The sequence below is a fragment of the Coenobita brevimanus genome, chromosome 70 (genome assembly GCF_032717465.1).
Source record: "Coenobita brevimanus isolate Jiangsu-jjx chromosome 70, ASM3271746v2, whole genome shotgun sequence".
In the NCBI taxonomy this organism is placed as follows: Eukaryota; Metazoa; Arthropoda; class Malacostraca; order Decapoda; family Coenobitidae; genus Coenobita; species Coenobita brevimanus.
The window spans coordinates 45,598,168-45,617,546 of NC_137023.1; the positions used below are offsets into that span (position 1 = coordinate 45,598,168).

Sequence of the window (19,379 nt, forward strand, 5' to 3'; positions counted from 1 at the left end):
CTTAACTACAACTGGTTTAAGTCTGGCTACATGTGAGGGTTTGAGGTAATGGTGGCAGGTATTGAACAAGGAATAGAAAAGTGTAATTCTTGAGGCTGCATTCATAAATTTTGTATAGTTCCCATGAGTTACTGATACTACAAACTGCTGCATGATGTTGCCGTGTATTAAGAATCCACTATTTAGGAGATTCCACTGTATATTCCCACAAAATGCTATACACTGATGTACTGTGTTCACCTGTACCAGCAAATTATAAAGTTACTGCAACATAAATAATTAGACATGGACAAGAATGAGGTTAAAGAATGGAAGAATGGTTCTGATATCTGGCAGGAGGATGATAAGGCTAGAACTGTGGCTAACCATATCCCAGCACTCCAGCTCTTGAAAGTTCTGTCTCTAAACTTTACAACAGCTATGAAGGTAGTTTTGCTTACACTTCAAAACCACACTGCAGTTTAACCCTTCCCAAGCTACAGACCTCATATGACGCACAATGAAGGTCTGCACATGCCATACTGAAAGCCTCGTTAGAGGTGCAATTTACACTGGTTATGAAACAATGACTCTGGGGAGGTAAACTATGGTACCTTATAAAGAATCAGCTCAGCATGGGTTAGCAACTCTTTCCCAGACTCTGGCCCGTCTAGTTAGTAAGAGTGTGTGTGTGTGTGTGTGTGTGTGTGTGTGTGTGTGTGTGTGTGTGTGTGTGTGTGTGTGTGTGTGTGTGTGTGTGTGTGTGTGTGTGTGTGTCCAACCTTAGGCTCTAAAATAAAATAAATAGCTAACTTGTTGAGATAGGACACTAATCCTCTTCAAAGTAAGCCCCTTCTGACTTGACACATGTAGCCCAGCATTATTTCCATTGCCTGAAACATTTTTTAAAGTTGGTTTTCGGTATCTCTTGCAGGTGCTTCATTGCACTTGTCATGATCTTTTCTCTCATCTCAAATCGGGAACTCTTCAGCGGAGTTTTGAGCGTCAGGAACAACCAAAAGTCACACAGAGCCATGTCTAGTGAGCAGGGAGCCTGCTGGATCTGCGGAATGTTGTGCTTAGCCAAAAATTCCTGAACCAACCGAGACAGCTGCACTGTCATGATGCAGCTTCCAACTTGCCCCTTTCCAAGGGTCTGGTCTCTTCCGCCAAACTGCATCATAAAGACAACAGAAAACATAGAGACAGTGATGTTTGTTGACAGTCTTACCTTCTGATGCATATTCATGATGCACAACACCACAGTAGTAAAAAATAAACTATCAACATGCATTTCACCTTGCTGCAGGCCTGCCATGCTTTTTTTTTTGGTCAAGGCGACCCTGCATGCATCCACAGAGATGACAGTGCTTGGTTTCTGGGTTGTACCCATACACTCAAGTCTCATCTCCAATGATAAGAGTCTTCAGAAAGTCTGGATCGTGCTTTGCACACTCCAATATGTCTTGAGCAACATTCATGAGCAGAGCTTGTTGTTCACGGAAAAGGAGCTTTGGAACAAACTTGGCGGCAACTCTTCGCACGCCCAAATCATTCATTGAAATTGTGTGTGCTGATCCATCACTGATTCCAATTTCATTAGCATTTTCTCTGACAGTCAAATGACGATTTCCCATGGCCGAATTGCAGACTTTCTTCACTTTTCCAGCACTCTTGCTTGATGATGGCCTCCCAGGACACACATCTCTCTCGAATGACATTCGGCCACTTTTAAAGTGATTGTACCACTCCTTTAACTGCATTATCTCCATGGCTTCGTTCCCCAAAACTTGTTGGATCTTCCTGATAGTTTCAATTTTGGTATCATCTAGTTTTTGGCGTAATTTGTTAAACTAATGTTGTTCGACATTTTCGGTCATCGTGACGAGTACAAGAACACGGTGTAAAGTGCATGACAATAAACACAGGCTGACTGACAGTCACTGAGTCACTCGTGGCAGTTGGCATTACTTATGCATGCACACAAAGGTCCTGCACTGCGCTACAAAAAACCCCACCTTTATCCTCCAACTGGCTGGTGAGAAAAAAATAAGGTCTGATACTTTCTGAACAGACCTCTTACTTACCCATTATGCGGTAATCAGGATTGAGCCAAACTCGTATTGTCCCATCTTCTTTCCTTATTTTATCATGTTTCTTTAAACCTGTGAATATTTTTAGCATACAAAATTTTGTTCAGCAAACAGTTCCATGTACCAACAGATCTTACTAGCAAACAGTACTTCTTCACATTCTTAGCTCCTCTCATTTTCCGTAATTTCCTACTATGACCTCTTGATCATCTAGTCACTGGTACAATATTACATAGTTTTCCTTGCCAATGACTTCCTATCAATTACACATTTGTATATCATCATCATATCTCCTCTTATTTTTCCTCCAGTCATGGTAAATCCAGAATTCTTCGTCTCTCATCATAACTTTAAGTCTTTCATGCTTGGGACCCATTTTGTTACTGCTCTCTGAACTTTCTCAATTTTAATTTTTTGTTTTATTTTTTAAACACGGGGACCAAATAAATGCTGCATATTCATCTTTTTTTTTTTTTTTACTTCTCACTTATCTATCTATCTATCCATTGCCAGATACCTTAATCCTCTAAGGGGTGGCCACAAACAAATTGCCTCCATGTCATCCTGTCTCCCACTCATCCTCGACCCTCCCCCTCCCTCACATCCTCGGCCTCCCCCTCCCTCTCCCCCCCTCTGTCTCACTCACATACACTCTCCTTGTTGGTCTCTTGCTCTCCATCCTCTCCACATGGGGCAAACACCTCAATGTATTTCTCTCCCATCTACATCAGCAGAACAATGCTCCTTTAAAAAAAAATCATTTCCACTGCTCTCACTCTTGACTTGTGTCCTTCCAACATAGCTATTTTCAAATTAGCTAACAGACAATACATTTTCCTCACCCTGTCATGTATGTATCTTCAGGTGAAAGCTTTAGGTTGATAATCAGTCTAAGATCTTTGGTCTTTTCAGAGTTTTGCAGCTTGTGATCGCCCAGGTTATATTCCCAAATGAGTGGCAAGTGATGAGAAGGTTGGGTGGTGAACTGAATGAAAGGACGGCAATGATTGATTATGTGTGTGTGGATGAAAGGATGCAAAGATGTGTAATGGATGCAAGAGCTTATAGAGGTTGGGGGAGTGGACTTTCTGACCACTACTTGGTGGTGGCCAGAATTAGGATTCAAGTAAGATGGAGGAATAGAAGAGGGGCAAGACGAGAGGAAGGAGTAGCTGCAAGGAGAGTGGAAAGGTTACAAGAGGATGAGAAAAAGGCAGAGTATAAGAGAGAAGTGGAGGAACGATTGGGCAAATATGAATTGGAGCAGATGGGAGACATGGAAGGTGTGTGTAGGATATTTACAGAAGAAATATGTGCAGCATGTGATGTGGTGTGTGGAAGGAAGAGAAGACGGAGGGGGGTGCAAGGAACAGCGTGGTGGACTGAAGAGGTGAAACAGGCTGTGGCACAAAAGAAGAAAGCATACAATGAATGGATGAGAAATAGGGGAGTGGAAGAAGTTGAGAGGCGGAGGAGAGAGTTATATGTAGAAAGAAAGAGAGGTGGAAAGATTAGTAAGAGAGAGTAAGAAGAGAGTGGATGAGGAATTTGGAAGGAATTTGAGTGTAAAGTGGAGGGACTGTAAGAAAATGTTCTGGAAAGAGGTGAAAAGAGTAAGACAGGGTGGAAGTGAAGTTAGCAGGGGAGTGAAAGATAAAAATGGTAGATTACTAGTGGAGAAGGGAGAAAAAGTGAGCAGATGGAGAGAACACTTTAAGGAATTGCTGAACATAGAGGATGGAAGTAATGCGAGTATAAGTGGCTGGGGAATGGCTGGGAGACGGAGGGAGGTGAGAAGACAGGAAGAAATCAGTAGGATAGAAGTTGTGGAGGCAATGAAGAAAGTTAAATCGGGGAAAGCCCCAGGAACTGATGGAGTGTGTGGTGAAATGCTGAAGCATGAGGGAGAGATAGTAGTAGAATGGATGTGGAAGATGTGCAGATTGCCCTGGGAGGAAGGTAGAGTCCCGGAGGATTGGAAGTTAGGTATAATTATTCCCTTGCACAAAGGAAAAGGGGAAAAAGAAGTGTGTGGTAATCATAGGGGCATTTGTCTTCTTAGTATAATAGGAAAAGCTTTGTCTTCTTAGTATAATAGGAAAAGTGTATGGTAGGACACTTATTGACAGAGTTAGAGAAAGAACAGAGAAATTAGTTGGAGAAGAACAGGAAGGCTTTAGGAAGGGAAGAGGTTGTGTAGATCAGATATTCATTCTTAGATCTTTAGTGGAAAAGTTTCTAGAGAAGGGAAAAAAGTTGCATGCGAATTTCATGGATTTGGAAAAAGCATATGACAGGGTGGATAGACAAGGATTGTGGAAAGTGTTAAGAATATATGGAGCAGATGGGAAGCTGTTGAACGCTGTGAAGAGTATGTACGATGGTGCAAAGGCTGCAGTGCGTGTGGATGGTGAACTAAATGAATTTTTCTCTTTGAAAGTTGCGTTGAAACAGGGATGTGTCATGTCTCCATGGTTGTTCAATCTGTACATGGATGGGGTAATAAAAGAGGTACAAGGTAGGGTAGTGGATGTTGGAGTGGCCCTGGTGAGAGAAGATAGTGTTTGGAAACTCCCTGTACCATTGTTTGCAGATGATACTGTGTTGCTGAGTGAAGACAAAGGGGAGCTGCAAGGCTTGGTGGATGAGTTTGGGAGAGTGTGTAAGAAACGGAATCTAAAGGTGAATGTAGGGAAGAGTAAAGTGATGGTCTTTGAGAGAGGTGAAGTCAGTGAATGTACAGCGAGGTTGGATTTTTTTTTTTTTTTTTTTTTTTTTTTTTTTTTAATGCGAGGAAGAAGGAACCAAAGGAATTGAAAAATGTGAGTATGTTTAAGTACTTGGGTATTGTGATGAGTAAGGATGGAGGTTTGGAGGGTGAAGTGCTTGAAAGGGTACAGCAGGGAAGAAAGGTTGCTGGTTCTTTGAAAGCAGTGATAAGAAACAGGGAAGTGAGCATGGAAAAGAAAAAGTTACTACATGACAGTATTGTGATACCAACTCTAAAGTATGGCAGTGAAGCTTGGACGTTGTTGGAAGGACACAAGTCAAGAGTGAGAGCAGTGGAAATGAGTTATTTAAGAGGAGTCTGTGGAGTCACATGCAGAGACAGGCTGACGAATGAGGATATAAAGGAGCGTTGTGATGTGGATGTGGATGTGATAGGAAGCGTTATGAGGAACACACTGAGGTGGTTTGGCCAAGTGGAGAGGATGGAGGGTGAAAGACTGACGAAGAGAGTGTATGTGAGTGAGGTGGAGGGGGGAAGAGGGAGGGGGGAAGAGGGAGGGGGAGGCCGAGGATGAGATGGAGGGATGGGGTGGAGAGGAATATGAGAGAGGGGGGATGTGAGTTGGAAGCAGGGCAGTGAAATGGTGGGGGACAGGGCAACTTGGAGGAGATTTGTTTGTGGCCACCCCAAACGGGATTGAGGCGTCTGGCAATAGATAGATAGATAGATAGAGTCTACTAATACTTTTCCCAAATTCCATTTTTCTGTATTAAACTCTACCTTCTATTTTTTACTCATTCCAAGAATCTAGCAATGTTTTCTTGCATTTCTCTAAAGGAATCATTACCCTTGATAGATCTTAAAGTTTCTGCATCATCAGGATATACTGTACATTTATATAGCTGCCTGTGCTAACATTTTCCAATGCATTCTACTGTATATATAGACTAAGAATACAGTATTCATCACCATCATCATCATCCGGACCTCCTTTCCCACCCTAGGGCAGGGTGAGGAGTAGCAATGTCCAGACAGCCCAAAATTGCCCAATCCAATGGGCCACACTTCCATTCACTCACCATTCAAGTCCCCGGAATCCTGGCTTTATCTGATACGCCAAAAACATTCACCACATTCTGTAGCTTCACACAAACACATCCAGTAGAGTCAATTCGGACATTGTCACGTTAAAAAGGGGTGCCAAATCCCTGACCATGCGCTTCTCCTCAAGATATCCAACCAGCTCGATCTCTTGTCAGTTCCCTAGCCTCACCAACTTCCAAACCTCTCTTCCTCACACACTCATCCACCATATCCCTCCACCTTCTTCTTGGCCTACCTCACCTCCTCCCTCCTTCAAATTCGCACAGATATACCTTTTTCACAACTCTATTCTTATCCATTTTCTCCACATGACCATACCATCTCAGTACACTCCCTCTGATTCTGGTGTCCACAGACTTCCTCACTCCATATCTTTCAAGAATCACATTATTTCATATCCTATCCACTCTCTCTACTCCACATACATTCCTCAGCAGTCCCATCTCCACTGCCCTCACTCTTTTCATTTTCATGCCACACCATAGTCTCACATCCATATGTTAAAGTCGGCACTAACACTCCTTCATGTACAGTAGGCCTCGTGCAGTTGTAACACTCAAGCCTCTGTTTCTTATCAAGGCCTTCACTGCACCCGCTACTTTATTTCCATGTGTCACTCTACTTTCCACTCCTTTTGCACATTTTCCTCTCTTTTCTGTCACTGTACCCAAGTACAGGTATTTGAACTCTCTCACCAATTCCAGTCTCTGTCCATTCACTGTAACATTGCACTGGGAATCGTCTTCTCTCTCAATAACCATCACTTTACTCTTCTACATTTACTCTCAAGGCATGACACTCACAGACATCAAACCATTACCAGAGCTAAAACCAATACTCGAGAGACTCCACTCATTACCTTTCTCCAATCTGAGTAGTTTCCTCTTATCACTGTTCTCTCTCTCTCTCTCTCTCTCTCTCCCTGCACATGCATGCATTGTGTGTGTGTGTGTGTGTGTGTGTGTGTGTGTGTGTGTGTGTGTGTGTGTGTGTGTGTGTGTGTGCTTATATTAATACCACAAGCTGTAGCTACTACAACTTATGTCCCAGAATGACTGACTGCAGGAGCAAACATTTGTTACTATGGACGACTAACAAGTGAAACTTACCGAATTGATATTTTTCCGCTGAGCGGCCTCTCGGCGTGCCCATTCACCCAGCCGTTGCTGTTCCAGAGCACCATTAAAGAAAACTGCAAGCTCTATGTTATTGTTCTGGACTGTCTGCATAAGCACTGCCAAAAACTGCACCATGCGATTCCACTGGCCCCCACATACCCAGTCTAAAGGAGAAAAAAAATAATATTGTAATTAAAAACTGCCAAACTCCTACTATCCATCCATCATCCAATCCTATGTTGCCCCATGAGAAGCACAAGAGCCCAGGGCTTGGTAAGTTGGTCCTGACATTTAAGATGAGAATGACCAGCCTCACTCATCCCTGAGTGGTATTATGTGAGCAATAAACCCCAACCATCCCTTGGATATACACCTACACAGGCTCAATTTGACAGATGCCCCTTCATTACCCACTAAACTACACAGCGCCATGAGCTAAATTTTTCTATCATGACATTGTCACTGTTAAGCCTACATGTGGTGGCATTGTGCACTCCGGGTGGAGCAGCTATGGTGTACACCCGGGTGCAAAAGCTTCCGTACTGTTGATAATCCTACCTAGGGCCTCGTATTGATTCTAAGTTTTCTTTCTCATACACCAACTGACATCCTTCCCTAACATATCCAGCCCAACCCAGGAAAATGACTGTAGTTGTGCAGACAGGATATGTATACGAAGTAAGCTCAGGCCAAACTTCGTGTAAATGTAGCTGGGTTCCCTGCGTGGAAGTCTTGCTGCTACTGGGTTTAAGGGTAGCTAATGAAAAAAATCCCAAGTATTTCAGCCTGTGTTAGATTTCATTCATCAACCAACTGATCCTTTAGTGCCCCATGAAGAGCATAAAGCCTGATGTAATGTTACCCAGTCCAGGCATTTCAAGCTAAAGTGACGAGTCTTTCATCATGAGCAGCAAACTCTCAGGAAAATATTTAAACCCTTCTGAGCCACATACAGTTTGAGTGCCTTACCTGATAACCAGGCATCAATTCATGATTTAAACATTACCACACAACATAGTTTTCCTGTAACCTCACCTAGCTTGTCCGAAGAATTACCTATCTATCTATCTATCTATCTATAGCCCGACGCCCTAATCCCGCAAAGGGTGGCCGCAGACAAAACGCCTCCAAGTCACTCTGTCACCCACCATTTGACTCCCCTCCCCCCAACTCACCCCCCCCTCCCTCATATACCTCTCAACTCCATCCCTCCACCTCATCCTCGGTCTACCCCTCCCTCTCCCTCCCTCCACCTCACCTACATACACCCTCTTGGTCAGTCTTTCATTCTCCATTCTCTCCACATGTCCAAACCACCTCAGTGTACTTCTCCTAATCTTTTCAACCACATCCACATCTACCCCACAACGTTCCTTCACTTCTTCATTCGTCAACCTGTCCCTCCACGTCACTCCACATGCTCCTCTCAAGTAACTCATTTCCACTGCTCTCACTCTTGACTTGTTCCCCTCTTGCAAGGTCCACGCCTCGCTTCCATACGTCAGGGTAGGGATCACAATACCATCATGCAGTGACTTCTTAACTTCCATACTCACCTCCCTATTTCTCATCACTGCTTTCAGTGTACCAACAACCTTTCTTCCCTGCTGTACCCTTTCACGTACTTCATCCCCCAAAGTTCCATCCTTACTCATCACACTACCCAAGTACTTGAATGCACTCACATTCTCCATATCCTCACCATCCAACCTCACTGCACACTCTGTGACATCATTCCTCTCAAACACCATAACTTTACTTTTGTTTACATTAACTTTCAGCTTCCTCCTCCAACACACTGTCCCAGATTCATTCACCAGACCTTGCAACTCCCATTCATCTTCACTCAACAATACTGTATCATCAGCAAACAGCAACACCGGAAGCTTCCAAATCTCACCCTCATTCATTAGGGCCACCCCCACATCCACTGCCCTACCTTGCACCTCCTTTACAACCCCATCCATATATATATTAAACAGCCATGGAGACATCACACACCCCTGTTTCAGTCCCACATTGAGATCAAAGAACTCACTCAGCTCACCATCCACTCGCACCGTAGCCCTAGCTCCTTCATACATACTCTTCACAGCACTCAACAATTTCCCCTCCACTCCATATATTCTTAATACCTTCCACATACCTTGCCTATCTATTCTGTCATAAGCTTTCTCCAAGTCCATGAAGGCAGCATACACTTTCCTTCCCTTCTCTAGATACTTCTCCACTAAACATCTTAGAACAAATATCTGATCTACACACCCTTTTCCCTTCCTAAATCCCCCTTGTTCTTCTCCAACTAGCTCCTCTGTCATATGCCTAACCCTATCAATGAGTATTCTACCATATATTTTACCAGTCACACTAAGAAGGCAAATACCCCTATGGTTACCACATACTTCTCTCTCCCCTTTTCCTTTGTACAGAGGAACAATTATACCTGATTTCCAGTCCTCTGGAACCCTTCCCTCTTCCCAAGCCAATCTACACAACTTCCATATCCACTCCACAACAATCTCACCCCCATACCTAAGCATTTCACCACACACTCCATCATTTCCTGGGGCCTTTCCCAGCTTAATCTTCTTCATCGCTTCCACTACTTCCGACCTACTGATCTCTTCCTCCCTCCTCTCATCTATTCTTCTCCCAGCCATTCCCCAACCACTTATACTCACACTGCTCTCACTCTCTACATTCAACAAATCCTCAAAGTGCTCCTTCCATCTCCTCAATTTCTCTCTCTTCTCCACCAACAATCTATTATTCCTATCTATCACTCCCCTACTATTTCCCCTTTCACACTGCCTTACTTTCTTTACCTCCTTCCAAAACAATTTCTTACTCTCCCTCCATTTCACACTCAGATTCCTCCCAAACTCTTCATCCACTTTCTTCTTACTCTCCTTCACCAGTCTCTTAACCTCCCTTCTCCTGCTCACATATACCTCTCTCTTCTCTCTCTCATCTTCTCCCCTACCTCTACTCGCCAACCATTCACCATATACCTTCTTCTTTTGTTCCACAGCTCGTTTCACCTCATCATTCCACCATGCTGTCCCTTGCACACCCTTGCATCTCCTCCTCACTCCACAAACCGCCTCACACGCTGCGCTTATCTCTTCCGTGAATATCTTACATACGTCTTCCACCCCTTCCATCTGCTCTAGCTCATACCTTCCCAATCTTTCTTCCACTATGCTCTTATACTCTGTCATTTTCTCACTATCTTGCAATTTCTCCACTCTTCTCACAGGAGCTGCTTCCTCCTGTCTTCCCCTTCGTCTCCTCAACCACTTTCTTTGCAGCTCTACCTTGGCCATCACTAAGTGATGGTCCGAGACTCCATTCCCCCACCCTCTCCACACCCTTGCATCCAACACTTGTCTTCTCATTCGCTCATCCACACACACGTAGTCTATCATTGCCTTTCGTTCAACAAGTTCACCATCCATCCTTCTCATTACTCTCCATGTATACCGGTGGATCATCTTATGACGAAAGTAGATGTTGGCTATTGCCAACCCCTTACCAGCACAGATGTCCACCAAAGCACTACCATTCCCATCTACTTCAGCTGACACACCCCACTGACCATCCACTCCATCCACTCGTACATTCCCAACTTTGCCATTCATGTCTCCAATCAACAGCACTCTCTCGCTCCTCTCAAACTTGTCCATACATGCTTCTACTCTCGCCCAAAACTCATCTTTCACTCTTGCCACTTGGTCCTCTGTCGGGGCATACACACATACAATCGCCCATGCTTGTATACCTACTTTCATCCTCACCCATACAATTCTTGCACCCACTGTTCCATACTCTCTTATATTCTCCTTCCACTTCTTGCTTATCATCAGACATACTCCCTCTCTTGCCCTCTCATTCTCACTGACTCCTGCACATATACCTACACCGTATTCCCATTCTCTCATCCTTTCACCTTCCCATTTAGTTTCAGTCAATCCACATATATCCACTTTTGCATCCTCAAGCACCTGGACAATCTCTCTTTCTTTCACTTCATCATTCACTCCTCTCACATTCCATGTTCCTACCCTCAGAATGTCCTTTGTCCGTTCCTTAGTCGTCAACGTATGGTCCGTCCGGGTCCGAGGCGCTTTATTTGCTTTTTTAGTTAGTTCTTTTTACAGGGTGGGGCACTAACCCACCACCAACCCTTTTAGTCGCCTCGTACGACAAGCAGGGATACTGGGGGAGTATTCTTGAAACCCCCCTACCCCCAGGGGGGGTAGCAATACCTTGAATGGACTGGTGAAGGGGGTCCCCACATATTACCTGTCCCACGACTGGGTAACATGGAACTTGTGAGATAAATTTAATCATCACCATCATCGTCTAATCTTGTGTTGTCCCATGAGGAGCATAGGCACCCAGGGCTAGGCAAGTTGGTCCTGACATTTAGGATGAGAGTGACCCGCCTCCCTGAGTGCCATTATGTGTGCATTAAACCCCAGCTATCCCTTGTAAATTCAATCCTAAACATAATTAAGGATTCCAAAACCTATCAATGACTCTAACAATCAGCTGTGACAAATTCTGGTCAAATAAGGGGGTGGAGGGTTGGGTGGGGGGATAAAAAATGTCTGACATTAATACTGTAAAATAGATGGTGTTGACAGAAAAGTTCTCCAACAACATAAGTAAGTTAGGTGAACCATTTATTGGTGAAAGCGCTGACAAAGGAAGGATGTGTGGAGGATGTAAGGGAGATGTGGAGAAAGAACAGCAGGAAGACTCGTCACCACAGGACACCTCTGTGGTGAAGATTGTGACTGAAGGCAGGTGTCACTGAGATATGGCTGGGATACAAAACTTACAGCAGTAAGCAACAGCATGATATGAAACATAGTACAGTACCCTCGCGTCCAACACGGTAATATTGTTGTGCACGGGTCCCGTGTTGGACCAAAAACGTGTTAGACAAACAAGAGAGCTTATGGGGAAAAATGAATTATATCAGCAACCTTAGGAAAAGTCACCTTAAATACCTGCCATATACCTATAAATATACTGGTACTACTGTAATTATAATAAATGGTACTGTACTATGAATGATAACTAACCTTGTAGGATAGTGTTGGTGGGCTTGCTGGGAATGGAAAGTGGTATCCGAAGCTGTAGGTAGTCCTACTGGGTCCCCAGAGGATGGCAGCTGGCGTCACTAGTGGGTAATGGCTGCTGCTCCTCCCCAACTTCCCTCATAAATCCTTCGAAATCACACTCAGAATCACTATCCTCGTCCACATCCATGGAAGGTCCTGCTTCTGCCTGTCCTTGCACTCCATAAGCCTTCACTGCCGCCAGGATCTTGTCTTGGTTTTTTTATTATGGTCCTCATGCTGGCTTCATTCGTGTCATGGGCCTTGGCGATGACCCCATTCCTCTCCCCTTTCTTCTTCCTCTCGATGATTGCTAGCTTGGTGGTCTGAGGGAGGTGCCGCCGCTTCTTGGGGTTCTCAGAAGGCTTCCTAGGCATCGTGAGCAGGGAAAAATGCAGTAGCAAGGGCAGAAAATGCAGCAAGAAAAAAGCACCGTCCAATGTGAATTATGCAACTGAATGGTGCTGTGGCGGAAGAAATTTAAACATCACATGAGAGCAGAAGCATTTTTAATTGGGCACATCACGATCACGTCACGATAACAGGCAGGGGAGGCTAGTTGATTGGAAGTTCTGATTGGCTGTCAGCATCATGGGAACGTCCAGTATGACCGTGTTGGACCTGGGGTGATCGTGCTAGAGGCGAACTCTGCGGATTTCGCCCACTTCTCAGAGCTCCGTCTGTGTTATGCTAATGCATCCATGATACAGTAATTACAGTAAATCGTATTAAATCGGACTAATTTTTTGCTCTCCGTGCTGGACAAACATGTGTTGGATGCGAGGGTACTGTAACTGAGTGTCATAAAAGACTTTGTATAAACTTGTAGAGAAGTTTTGTAGATCAGTTATATATATATTGAACTTGTGGACGAGCGGTTGTTATACGTGAGTAGTTTGCAAGTAGATAATCTTCGTTCCCATTTGTCATGCAATGACAGGAGAGGTAAAGAATAGTATGGGACTATTTTTATTTGTCTTGGAAATATTAACAAAGTCTCTCACACACGAGTGAAGTATAAGTACAGACCCGCGAGCTACCTCCCTGTCTCGCTCTCTCTCTCTCTCTCTCTCCCATGTTGCTAAGCCCTTCTCCCTACTACCTGCCGGTTCTATGGCCTGTCTCCTTCTGAGCTCTGCTTCCTAAATTCTGGTGTAGCAGGGGTCGTGTCACGTGTGTTACACTGTGGTTGGAAAGTTCTAGAAACCTGTGTGTGAGTATGTATGTATGTGTGTGTATGGTCACTAGGCTTTGTTCGTATGCTGTCTCGCTGACACACTACCTACATCATCCCCTGACTTGCTACTTCCTGTGTACTGTCAACATTTCCTCAGTTAACTTGCAAGATCATTTCCCTTTCCCAGGCTTGCCTGGAGTTCTGTCTATCTATTTATTTATCTATCTATCTATTATGATTTGTAATTATAATATGGAGTCCTGACATTGCTCGGCCGCGCCGCTGAAGGTCCTCCGACAGCAATCATCACTGACATATGCTAATCTATTAGTACATAATATTGATTATAATATTGTACACATACAATATTCATAGTAAATTGCAATGATCTAGTAATATTACATTTTAAACAAGTTGTATACATATCTGAATAAATGCAATGGTTGTTGTATGACATTTTGTAAGATGTGTATGTATAACAGACATACACATATAATTGTGCAATGGTAATACTGCTAGGTTATTACATTACATATTGAGTTATCCCTTTAGTCATGTCTAATATTTCACCTAACTTGTATGATGATTCTGGTAATACAGAATTGTGGTATAATTGTATGACTTATAATATTATAGTAACATTATGGTAATACATAATTGTAACACTGTGAATTGTTACATAATTATATTGTAACTGTTACATTGTAGTAATATTGTAGTAATACATAATTGTAACATTTTATGAATTGTTACATAATATTGTGGTAATGCATAATTGTGTTGGCCTTATAATTGTAGTTACCAGTACATTTTGTTAATGCAACTGTTACATAATTGTGTTGGCCTTATAATTGTAGTTAAAGTTACATAAAAGTTACATCTTGTTAATGCAACTGTTACATAATTGTGTTGGCCTTATAATTGTAGTTAAAGTTACATAAAAGTTACATCTTGTTAATGCAACTGTTACATAATTGTTACATATTGTTTGTAGTTACATAATTGTAGTTAAAGTTACATAAAAGTTACATCTTGTTAATGCAACTGTTACATAATTGTTACATATTGTTTGTAGTTACATAATTGTAGCAAGAGTAACATAATGCAATCGTTTGTTGTTACACAATTGTTACATATCGTTTGTAGTTACATAATTGTAATAATTGCAGTCCTGACATTGAATCCGGTCATGCTGCGGTCGATGATATGATGTGCCATGCCACTAGCTGGTGGAGACAACAATTTGCTTTTTTTTTGTTCGTAGTTTATGTGGTATTTTGGCATTTGTAGTAACACTTACACTTATTTTCATTTGTTTGTTATGTGATCTTACTCTATTTCTTTTTCTTTCTTTCTTTCTTTTTTTGTAAGTATTGATTTTCTACAGTTTGTTTTTCTTCGTTTGTCTACGCTTTTTCAGTGTTGATCGAGGTTGCATAATTGCTGGTTAATTCCCTTGGAACCCTTTTTTAAGGTTTAGTTTATATTGAACAGATATTACTGAAAATGATATTATATAGTCCCATATTTTGTTATTTTATATAAAAAATATATATACACTATATACAGTATTAACTATATACACTGACTTGTTCTTCACTTGTACCTATCGTGGGCAATATATGTGTCAGCACTGTGTGGAAATCATTGTCTTCACGATTGTGTTGAAGATGTTCATTCTTGCTAACGTCATTTGTGATGGCCATTTTTTTTTTTTTTCTGGTTTTCCTTGTAACTTAATTTATCTGTTTCCACAAGGTAGCTTTAATTAATAAATGTTTAATACAGTTCTTTTAATCGTTCACTGAGTAACTGTGATGGTATATTTTCTTTATTACTTTGTAGATGTAATAATGTATAGCTGTATGTATGCAACACGTGTTTTATGTAGGTATAAATGGTAACACTCGTTGGTAGTAAATAACTGTTATAATAAATGAATGAATATATACAGTGTAGAATATTTATTGTTGGTGATTATTTAGTGTTTGAGTTATGCAGATAATTGAAGTAAGTATGTGTAAGTAAGTTGTAACTATACAGCACGTTTTATATGTTTGTGCAGAAGTTTTTTGTCTATCACTGTGTATTGTATAAATGAAGTAACTATGTAACTCACTAATTTTTACTGTGGTGGAAATGGTGTGAGTAGTGTTGCACGTGGTGATAGCGTTGTTCTTCACGGGTTGATTAACGTGTTGTGGGGTGTCAGATACACGGCTTGGCGTCGTCTCAGCACACGTAGGGTGACGTCGACTTCTCACACTGGTAGCTGTGGTGAGTAAATGAGTAGCGATGAGTAACTTGAGTGAAGATGAGTGAGTAAGATGAGTTGTGAATATGGGCTTGGTATTTGCTTCGTTGTCTTGACCTCTTCACTCCTGCGTCAGCGGTGGAGGTTGGGTGGATGTAGCAGAGAGAGGAGGGTGAGGTCTGGTGGTTATGAGTTGAGTTGTGCCTCACTCTTCATTTGTTTGTTTTGTTTTTTCTTTCTTGATGTATTCTCGGTCCTTTTTTCCTGTGATTTACTCGTTGTGGGATGAAGACTGCCGCTACTTTTAGGTGCGTGTAGAAGATTATACAGACGACTCGTAGAGTTGTTACTTGTAGTTGATTGTAGATGGTTGTAGTTCGTTGGTTCGTCGTAGAAATTGCAAGATTGTTTGTATCAGTACTTTGTTAAACTACTGGCAAGGCGTCATGTGACCTCTCACCTCTACATCAGCATGATGATCGGGGAGACGGAGGGGGCTGGTTGGAGAGAATACTGTCAGGAGCTGGTTGTGAGTTGTTGGTTGTGAGAGGTATTTTTTGTTTTCAATCTTGATATTTTGTAGGAATTCACTGTAGATTCGTAGACGAGGTTCTTACGTTCGCTGCCACCAAATGTCACAAAAGACTTTGTAGCTTCTTGTAGGGAAGTTTTGTAGATCAGTTATATATATATTGAACTTGTGGATGAGCGGTTGTTATACGTGAGTAGTTTGTAAGTAGATAATCTTCGTTCCCATTTGTCATGCAATGACAGGAGAGGTAAAGAATAGTATGGGACTATTTTTATTTGTCTTGGAAATATTAACAAAGTCTCTCACACACGAGTGAAGTATAAGTACAGACCCGCGAGCTACCTCCCTGTCTCTCTCTCTCTCCCATGTTGCTAAGCCCTTCTCCCTACTACCTGCCGGTTCTATGGCCTGTCTCCTTCTGAGCTCTGCTTCCTAAATTTTGGTGTAGCAGGGGCCGTGTCACGTGTGTTACACTGTGGTTGGAAAGTTCTAGAAACCTGTGTGTAAGTATGTGTGTATGGTCACTAGGCTTTGTTTGTATGCTGTCTCGCTGACACACTACCTACATCATCCCCTGACTTGCTACTTCCTGTGTATTGTCAACATTTCCTCAGTTAACTTGCAAGATCATTTCCCTTTCCCAGGCTTGCCTGGAGTTCTGTCTATCTATCTATTTATCTATCTATCTATTATGACTTGTAATTATAATATGGAGTCCTGACATGAGTACGGTACATACAGAAAAACCTCAAGTCACCAATTATATATTCTTCATATATATATATATATATATATATATATATATGTGTGTGTGTGTGTGTGTGTGTGTGTGTGTGTGTATTTACCTATTTGTAGTATACAGGAATTGAGTGATGCTCGTGTTGTCCTGTCTCCATATCCACATTTAACTAGTTTACTTTTCCACACATGAATGTTTTTCTCCTGCACCACCTATTTGTCGATGTCGTTCCAAATACTTATGTATTTACATAATATACCTAATTGTGATACACACGAAATATGCTATGTTCGTGGGTTCCCATCGCTGTTTCTCAAGTCAAATTTAGCTTTAAACTCGTTTAAGTTTTTAGACTGGATGATCTCTTTGTCCAGGCTATTCCATAAATCTATACTTCTGTAAGGAAAGCTATATTTCTTGACATCCTTCAAGCAGCTTGACTTTTTCAATTTCATTCCGTGTCCTCTTGTTGCTCTCTTATCCCATAAAAACAGATCTTCTTGGTCAATTATATCTACTCCCACCATGGTCCTGAACACTGCAATCATGTCTCCCCTCTTTCTCCTTTCCTCTAAGGAAGGCAAATCCAGCTTTTCCAGCCTCTCTCTGTATGACAGATCTGCCAGACTGGGGACCATTTTGGTTGCTGTTCTTTGTGTGTGTGTGTGTGTGTGTGTGTGTGTGTGTGTGTGTGTGTGTGTGTGTGTGTGTGTGTGTGTGTGTGTGTGTGTGTGTGTGTGTGTGTGTGTGTGTGTGTGTGTGTGTGTGTGTGTGTGTGTGTGTGTGTGTGTGTGTGTTTGTGTGTGTGTTTGTGTGTGTGTGTGTGTGTGTGTGTGTGTGTGTGTGTGTGTGTGTGTGTGTGTGTGTGTGTGTGTGTGTGTGTGTGTGTGTGTGTGTGTGTGTGTGTGTGTGTGTGTGTGTGTGTGAATCCTAGTAAAGAAAAACTGTTTCAAGTTTCACTGTTTATCAAAATGATTTACAAAACTTCTTCCAATATACACTGGCAATTACAGTATATAAATAAGCAAAAAGATGTGATATTTTAGAAAAAATCCCTTACTCATAAAAAGTACTGCCCACAGCTACTTAAAAGTGCACTTCAAATTAGAATTAGCTACACTTGTTCAGAATTCATACCCTCTTACACCTGCTCATATTGTCTCACTTTAACTCCATTACCTGCAACTATAAATCTAATCTGGAATGGATCATAGTTACATGTGATGGAGTTAGAATGGGGAAGTATGGGCAGTATGGATGAGCGAGCTGTGGCCATGTATAATTCTGATTTGGAATGGACTATAATTACTGTCCACTTTAACACAATTTGCACTGACCTGAGAAGAACCCCCCATAAAGTCTGTCAAGGCAATACTCCCCATCCACCACCAGGGTGAGGGGTGCTGGACCATAACCCCCTCTTGGAATTCCTCTCTGGTTGGCTCGACGGATACCCACGCTTTTGGCAATCTTGAGGAGGTCCACAGGAACACATGCCCCTGGCACTTGTGACTCAAGGAAGCGTTGTAAATCTTGGATCACCATCTTGATTGGTTTAAGAAATTTTGCTTAAGTGTTTAACTTGAAAATTTTGTCATTTAAATTTACAGGACTGGGTTTCATTATTTCACATGGTTTTCTGATTTATGTTTTCATGGTTTTAGTAGAAACACCTGCAAATAAAAACATGATTTAGTCACAACAGCTTATAAAAACATTTAATTACAGCAACTAAAATCATCATGAAATACGGAACATCTGGAATGAATTTATCAGAAATTATCACAACCTGAACATTCACTAAGCAAAGGTAATTTGTGATAGAGAAATGCTTGTTAACCCATTCAGTCAAAGAATTTTATTTATTCTTTCTACCAGTCAATTTTATTAAGATAAGAAGGCCCCAGTAATGATGGGAATAATGACAGCTATAACAAACCTGTCCAGTTTCAAAAACCTCTTCAGAACATAATATACCTGTTTGGTGTCTGAAGTTTGCAAGAATAAAAACATACGTGACATGTTGAAGATGTTCGTGACCATCTCTGTGCATTACCATCTTCAGGTTATGGTGGTGTGGGTGTGCTGGTCGAGGAGAAATGGGTGGAATGTGTCACGAATGTATAGTAATAAGTGAAATGATTATAGCAATGAAAATATTTTTCAGTAAACTCATGATTTCAGTTATACTGGTCTCTACTGACTGGCTTGCATAATGAGAAAAAAAAAAAAAAGTGGGATGACATGATCTGTGTGGTTGGTGGTCTGGGAATGATGAGACTGTAGTTTTGGGCGGGGGATTTAAATGGTCATGTAGGTGATGCTGCTCAAGGATATGAAGGGGTGAATGGGGTATATGCATATGGTACAAAAAATGTGGAAGGGGAAAGGATTCTCAAATTTGGGGAGGCAATGAACATGTTTGTGCGCAACACACACTTCAAGAAAAGGGAGAGAAGGTAAGTACATTTGAGTCTGGGGGTAACAGTACCCAGACTGACTATTTCCTGGTCAGGAGGGCTG

The 19,379-nt window shown here is 42.0% G+C and overlaps 1 protein-coding gene across 1 annotated transcript in view; it reads right to left on the reverse strand.

Annotated features, from left to right (window-relative positions):
* The window catches only part of LOC145406484 (constitutive coactivator of PPAR-gamma-like protein 1 homolog), a 172,033-nt gene extending 153,632 nt beyond the window's left edge, over positions 1 to 18,401 (reverse strand). The window contains exons 1-2 of the mRNA XM_080277639.1: positions 18,194 to 18,401; positions 7,017 to 7,189 (exon numbers count right to left, since the gene is read on the reverse strand). Coding sequence (XP_080133765.1) covers positions 7,017 to 7,189; positions 18,194 to 18,401 — 381 coding nt within the window. The remainder of the gene's footprint in view (positions 1 to 7,016; positions 7,190 to 18,193) is intronic.
* Positions 18,402 to 19,379: the final 978 nt, after the last annotated feature.